Source organism: Myotis brandtii, unplaced genomic scaffold (genome assembly GCF_000412655.1).
Source record: "Myotis brandtii unplaced genomic scaffold, ASM41265v1 scaffold1852, whole genome shotgun sequence".
Lineage (NCBI taxonomy): Eukaryota > Metazoa > Chordata > Mammalia > Chiroptera > Vespertilionidae > Myotis > Myotis brandtii.
In genome coordinates, this window is record NW_005356876.1 from 449 (window position 1) to 8,195 (window position 7,747).

Genomic DNA, 7,747 nt, shown 5'->3' on the forward strand with positions numbered 1-7,747 from the left:
CCTCTGATTTTGATGCTGTTCTGGACCACAAAAAGGATACTGCAGTTGGTCCATGGCCTGCTGGTTTATGGTCCCCATGCTATTGTACACAAAGGTGCTGCTCAGCAGTATTGCCAGGGCAAAGATCCAGGAGTCATTTTGGTTGTCACCCTGGAAATCAGAACACATTTGGGTCAGGATTATGTTTTATTCTCATGGCACTTTCCAGATCAGCAGTAGTAAACAGATGCTCATTTAGTCGAGTGGCTTTTTTTAGATTAATGTCTTATAAGAGGAAAACAAATCCAAATGAAAATAGTTGTTAGTAGGACTTGGACTTTGAATAGCCTTCTGATTAGTGTTTTTGGTTACACTGATTCTCACTAGGTCCTCTTATGACCATTCGCAGATAATTGCATAACAAATAGTCCAGATTGGTGGGCACTCTAAAGCCTTAAATGTAATTTAATTTTCTCTATGTTTTTGCAGCAAAATTGACTTATGTAAGAGTAATAATACTTATAGCTATTTTATCTAGTCATTATTATTCACCTTAACACTTTCCATTCTTATTAAATAGTCAAAACAATACTATGAGGCAAATATAGACCATTTGCATTGGTTTTACAGATCAGAAAGCTGAGGGTAAAAGAAGTGAACATATTTGCTAAGGCCACTGTGTTAATGACAGAGTTTAAATTTAAACAACAGTTTAGGACTTCTGAACATTAATCCTTAACTAAAGTTTTCTGTAGGATAGGACTCATGGCTGATTTTGTTTGTGGTACCTTTATGCATCTGTGTTAACTGGCTTAGCTTATAGCTTCTTGTTAATAATTAGAATACTACCTAATGACCACTATGCTCTTTTAGGATTCTGCGTTATATTTTCATGATCCCTGATTGCAAAACTTAGTCACTAGCTCGTAAACAGAAATGAAAAAAAAAACAAAACACCTATGGTTTACTGCCAGCTCTTATTTGAATAAAAATTAAAATAATAATAATAAAATAAAAAAAACAAAATAAAAAGTATTAAATAGTGTAGTCAATACCCAGAAAGAAGGGATTATCTCCATATTGAATCTTTAATACTTACCTTCTCTACATCTCCCAGCCCTTCAGTGTCAAGCAGAACTAAGGTGTAGTTTGGTTTCTTAGGGTGAGGCACACACCACATCCAGATGCCTTTGGTGTGAGACTGAACCGTGGAGCCCAGAGAGAAGCCTTTAGTGGGAGAAGAGAGGGAGGGAGTGGAGTTTTCATAGCAGATGTGTCTTAAAATGGAGATAAACGTGAACATAATCAAGGTAAGGAGAGACTACCACCAGTAGCCTGGCTGGCGTGGCTCGTGGTTGAGTGTGGACCTATGAACCAGGAGGTCATGGTTTGATTCCCAGCTTGGGTTGCGAGCTTGATCCGCAGTGTGGGGCTTGCAGGAGGCAGATAATCAATGATTCTCTCTAATTATTAATGTTTCTATCTCTCTCTCTCCCTGTCTGAAGTCAATAAAAACAAACAACAACAAAAAACACCACATGCACAGCAAAATAATAGGTATGGGCAAGAATGTTGAGAAATTAGAATCCTGTGCATTTCAGGAGAAATGTAAAATGGTAGAGTTGCTGTGGGAAATGATACTGTGATTCTTTAAAAAATGAAGCATAGAAGTCTAGGAAAATAATACAAATTATGCTTTTAAAAGGGAAATTAAGGAAAGTGGGAAGAGACAGAGAGTTGACTCTTTCAGACCACAGTAAGGTAAGAGCATAATGATAGATTAAAAGTTAGCTTTCAATGTTCCTCTCCATCTCTACCTTGCTCTTCTTGTAACACATACTCAAAGGAGCATGGGGAGACAGAAGGGATCTGGCAGAGCTTAGCTGGTGCCCCTCACCTTTTTGCTGCCCAGCCAGCTTGTTCATCAGGTAGGATTTGCCTGTGCGGTAGAGACCCACAATGGCCACCACCACAACAGGCTGTGTAATGGCAGACAGGATCTTCAAAGCTTCTGGATTAACCACTAGTTGCGTGTTAGTGTTCTCAATGAGGCACACTGGGCCTGGCATCTGGATGTCTGAGGCCATGTCCAGGGTGTCACCTTATCTGCAAGTGAGGAGATGGGATGGATTAGAATTTCCATTCTAAGTAGATCAAGAACTTTCACCAGGTTATTTTGATCCAGAAGGTAGAGTCATAAAATTCCCCAACATGGCCAAAAGTTCTGTGTCCACAGTGAGATGGATGAGGGCAAGATTTGTATTATTTTGGAAAGTTACAGAAGTGCAATTAAAGTAGTCTATTAAACAAATATTGGTATGACAAGGACATCAACATTTAACCACTTTCATGAACAAAATCTTTAATTTACCATAGAAAACTTTCTTTTTAGATTCTCATTAAAATTTTCAGACTAGAGCCTGCCTGGTCTGGCTCATTGGTTGAGCGTGGGCCCATGAACTAGGAGGTCAGGGATCAATTCCTGGTCAGGGTACATGCCTGGGTTGCAGGTTGATCCTCAGTATGGGATCCATAGGAGGTAGCCAATCAGTGTTTCTCTCTCATTATTAATGTTTCCATTTCTCCGTCTCTCTTCCTCTCTCTAGAAATGTAAAAAAATTTATTTGCAGCCCTAACCGGTTTGGCTCAGTGGATAGAGCGTCGGCCTGTGAACTCAATGGTCCCAGGTTCGATTCCAGTCAAGGGCATGTACCTTGATTGCGGGCACATACCCAGTGGGGATTGTGCAGGAGGCAGCTGATCGATGTTTCTCTCTCATCGATGTTTCTGACTCTCTGTGCCTCTCCCTTCCTCTCTGTGAAAAATCAATAAAATATATTTAAAAAAATTTATTTGCAGGACATTAAATATAAAATAGAATAGGGTTTAGAGAGTAGTTTATACCCTGGCCATATGTAAGAAATTTAATATTTATTTGTTAATTAATTCTGTTATGAATAAAGACTTTTGGGAATAAGTATTTCGTCATTTGATGTATGCTTTTTGGACAACATTCAGAGATTTTTGTTGTTGTTGTTAATCCTCATTGGAGGATATTTTTCCATTGATTTTTAGTGAGAGTGGAGGGGGAGAGGGAGAGACAGAGAGAGAGAGAAACATCGATGTGAAACAGACACTTGGATTGGTTGCTTCCTGCACATGCCTCCGCCGCAACCATTCAATCCACCCTTCATCCAAGGGTCGACACTCTAACTGCTGTGCAAAAACAGCCAGAGCATTTTTCAAAGATTTGAAATGTGTGTTTTTTCTTCTAGTTGTGCTTATTTTGCAGAAGTGAGGGTTCACAGAACTGTTTATACTGGTATTCTGGAAGTGGAACCAATATAATGTACATTTGCAAATTTTATAAAAATGTATGACTGTATGAAAAACAGGGCTAGAGACCTGCCCAAAGCCTTGATATGGGCTTGTGCAAGCAAGGGGCCCTATACTTCAACTTCATTAGCTTCACAAAAAATTAGCCCCAACTAAAAGGGGATAAAACTGCACAATTACGAATACTGAATGTTGCCAAAAACCATGTTTGTGTATACATGTGTGTGGTGTAAGGGAACCAAAGACTATGAAATATGGATTAAAAGATCAGGAGAGCTAAGGAGAAGGTTGTCCGATGAAAATATATTTCAAATCATACACTTGTAGATTTTCTGTTTTGTTCTCTTTCCATTTGGTTGAGGAGAAGGAGAAGCAGGAAGAAGATAAGAGGGGAGAAAACTGCGGAGAGAGAGGGGGAGGAAGAGCTGAAAGGAGAGAGAGGGAGGGTTGTCAGAGAAGTAGGTGATGATTAAAGTTCATGCCAAGCCAAGGAATTCAGAGGCAGTTTCCAGAAAGCAAGAGCAAACCTGCTTGACACCAACTAAAAGGGGATAAAACTGCACAATTACGAATACTGAATGTTGCCAAAAACCATGTTTGTGTATACATGTGTATACCCAGAAAGAAGGGATTATCTCCATATTGAATCTTTAATACTTACCTTCTCTACATCTCCCAGCCCTTCAGTGTCAAGCAGAACTAAGGTGTAGTTTGGTTTCTTAGGGTGAGGCACACACCACATCCAGATGCCTTTGGTGTGAGACTGAACCGTGGAGCCCAGAGAGAAGCCTTTAGTGGGAGAAGAGAGGGAGGGAGTGGAGTTTTCATAGCAGATGTGTCTTAAAATGGAGATAAACGTGAACATAATCAAGGTAAGGAGAGACTACCACCAGTAGCCTGGCTGGCGTGGCTCGTGGTTGAGTGTGGAGGTCAGGTATACAAAATGTTGGCTTTAGCAATGCAGGTTCTTTTAAGAGAAAACTTTTTAGTAAAATAGTGGGGCCAAATTCTACTTGTAAAGGGGTAAGAAAGAAGTTGGCCCAAAGAAATTGGATCTAGTGTACTGGGGCTATTTTTTATTTTATTTTATTTAAAATTTGTTATTTTTCAATTATAGTTGACAATCAATAATATATGAGTTTCAGTGTACTACATAGTGGTTAGACATTTGTATACCTTAAATGGATCTCTTGTATGTGTCTAGTACCTACATGTCAGAATACATAATTATTACATTACTAGAGGCCTTGTGCATGAATTCATGCATGGGTTGGGTACCTTGGCCTGGCCGGCAATTGAGGCCAATCAGGGAATCTCATCCCGTCCTGATCAGGACCTATCAGGGCTCGCCGGCCCGGAGTATGGGCCATGTGACGTTGGCTGTCCAGCCATGGGAGGGGCTGCAGGGGGTTGGTCAGCTGCAGGAGGTTGGCTGTGGGAGCACACTGACAACCAGGGGGCAGCTCCTGTGTTGAGCCTCTGCCCCCTGGTGGTCAGTGGGCATCATAGGGACCAATCGGTCTGGTCTTTCTGCTGTAATGGTTGCTTAGGCTTTTATCATACAGACTAGAGGCCTGGTGCACAAAATTTTGTGCACTCGGGGGTCCCTCAGTCTGGCTTGTGCCCTCTCGCAGTCTTGGACCCCTTTGGGGATGTCCACCTGCTGGCTTAGGCCTGCTCCATGGGGGATCGGGCCTAAGCTGGCAATCAGACATCCCTCTGGCAGCCTGGGAGCCCTCGGGTGATGTCCACTTGCCAGTGGGGAACAGGCCTAAGCTGTAGTCGGACATCCTTAGCGCTGCTGAGGAGGTGGGAGAGGCTCCCACCACCACCACTGTACTGGCAGCCATCAGCCTGGCTTGTGGCTGAGCAGAGCTCCCCCTGTGGGAGTGCACTGACCACCAGGGGGCAGCTCCTGCATTGAGCATCTGTCCCCTGGTGGTCAGTGTGTGTCATAGTGACCAGTCATTCCCAGTCTTTCTGCTGTTTTGGTCAATTTGCATATTATCATTTTATTATATAGGACTAGGGGCACAGTGCATGAAATTCGTGCACTGGGGGGGGGTCCCTCAGCCCAGACTGCCCCCTCTCACATACTGGGAGCCCTCAGGGGATGGTCTACTGATGGCTTAGGCCCGCTCCCTGCTCCCCTTGGAGCCGGCTCCACTCCTGGCCAGGCCTGAGGCCTCTGGCTGAGGCCTCTGGCCTGGGCAGGGGACCCCCAGCCCCCTCCCATAGCAGGCTCCACCCCTTCCCAGGCCTTAGGTCTTTGGCTTGGGCAGAGGACCCCCAGCCCCCTCCTGTATCAGGCTCCACCCCGTCCAGGCCTCAGGTCTTAGGCCTGGACAGGGGACCCCCAGGCCCTCTAATTGCCGGCTCCACCCCTTCCCAGGCCTGAGGCTTCTGTCCGAGGCCTCAGGCCTGGGCAGGGGACCCACAGCCCCCTCTGATTGCTGGCTCTGTCCCTATCTCCTCTGATTGCTGGCTCTGCCCCTGCCCCCTCTGATAGCAGGCTGAGCCCCTCCTCCCCTTCCCCCCCCACCTCCCCTGCCACATGCATGGCCAACAGGCCTGGACACTTCAGCAGCGGGGCTCGGAGCCGCAATCTTTGTGACGGAGTGATGAAATGATGACAAATTTGCATATTACTCTTTTATTAGATAGGATTATTGACTATATTCCCTAGGCTTTACTTTACATCCCTGTGACTGTTTTGTAACTGCCAATTTGTGTTTCTTAATCCCTTCCCCATTTTCACCAGCCCTCATCCTTCCTCATGTCTGGCAACCAGAATGTGAGTTACTTTTAAGTGAGTAATCCACATTGAAACAAAGCTCATCTATATAACTATAATGCATAGTGTTTTTGTGAATCTTCATCTTTCACTCTGTGTTTCAGGTTTTTCTTTCTTCGTTTTTAACAGTGACAGGTGGCTGTTTATGCTGCATCTCATTTTCTATGCTTCTTTCTCATGAAAATAACATATCTGTAGCCCTTTCAGTGTGTCAGCTGCAGTCAGATCAGAACTGAGCAAGTTTCATTAAGACAACGGTAATTTAACTGTGTCTGCATCCAACACAATGTTGGCAAAGAGAAAGACAATCATAATGCATTTCAAACTCTGAGCTTAGCCGCCCCGTGTCTGATGCTGCCTAATTACTCCAAGCACAGTAGTCACACTTAGGGATGCCCTGATATGGCCGGGATTGAACCTCACCCCCTGTCGTACATGGGCTCTGCTACAACCTATCTTCATGCTTCAACCTATCTTCATCTTTGGAAAATGAACTGACCCTTATAAATCCATCCCACCCTGCCTCAACCTTACCCTGGACTCCATTTCTCAGAGTACAGTCCTTTAGAGGTGGAGAGAAAGCTGCTTTGATGAGAAAATAAAGTTCTTACCTTTTTTTTTTCCTTAGTGTAGGCTGGAGTGGTTTGTTACTTCTCTGCCTTTCACTGGGTGCTTGGGCTTTTATTTAAACTCCGATGTGACGTGGCTGTCCTGACCTCCTAAAGTACTGTATTAGAAATGAAGGATTTAGAGTAATGTGAAACTGAAAGCACTGAGTAAAAAGCAGTGACTCAACAACCATGAAAGGAATCTCTGCAAGCTATGCAAACGGGAGTGTAGATGGATTTTACAGGATTTCGTAACTAGTTCATGACAGGCCAGCAGAGGACATTTGGCTCAGACGGACTAACTAGAAATCCCAAAGAATAAAGTGGCCGCAGCCTCATTACATGGAACAACGTGCAGTAACCCTATCTGGCTCAACAGGAAGGAGTCCCACCCAGGGCGAGACAGCAGGTCAAAAAATAACGGCAGCTTACAGCCCACAGCCTCAAGGGCCAGCACTAATCGGGTTGAAGGACAATGGACTCCATGTAATCAGACTAGAACACTTACATCCCCCAGCCCCTGCCCCTTGCAGTTTTGCACATAAAATTCAACCCTGAGGACAGCGGAGACTGCGTGCTAACCTTCCCTGGTTGTGGCTCCATCCCCCCATTCCCTCTAATAAACTTCCCTCCTGCTTGCTTGCTGTGTCTGCCTAATTCCTTGAGTGACAACCTTCTCTGGTTGTGGCTCCATCCCCCCATTCCCTCTGATAAACTTCCCTCCTGCTTGCTTGCTGTGTCTGCCTAATTCCTTGAGTGACTCTAATCTTACAGTTCAGTTTGACAAATGCTCCATTGCTGGTTCCTGGTGGGTGTAGTTGACAAGATGTGGCTCCCTCTTCCCTCTTTCAAGCAGGATAAGCTATGTCCCTGGGAGAGGTAGGCACCAGTATTTCTCATCCCCTCCAACACTTAGTTGCAGACAGTGGAGGCTGGGACTCCCAACCTGTATGTGGAATCTAATGAACAAAATAAACTAGATTCAGAGAACAGACTGAAGTGTGTGTGTGTGTGTGTGTGTGTGTGTATA

At 44.4% G+C, this 7,747-nt stretch overlaps 1 protein-coding gene across 1 annotated transcript in view; it reads right to left on the reverse strand.

Annotated features, from left to right (window-relative positions):
- Positions 1 to 6,990, reverse strand: part of LOC102262563 (guanylate-binding protein 1) — a gene marked incomplete at its 3' end in the record, with an annotated part of 7,313 nt that extends 323 nt beyond the window's left edge. The window contains exons 1-4 of the mRNA XM_005864105.2: positions 6,721 to 6,990; positions 1,877 to 2,085; positions 1,079 to 1,206; positions 41 to 150 (exon numbers count right to left, since the gene is read on the reverse strand). Coding sequence (XP_005864167.1) covers positions 41 to 150; positions 1,079 to 1,206; positions 1,877 to 2,066 — 428 coding nt within the window. The remainder of the gene's footprint in view (positions 1 to 40; positions 151 to 1,078; positions 1,207 to 1,876; positions 2,086 to 6,720) is intronic.
- Between the last annotated feature and the right edge of the window lie 757 nt (positions 6,991 to 7,747).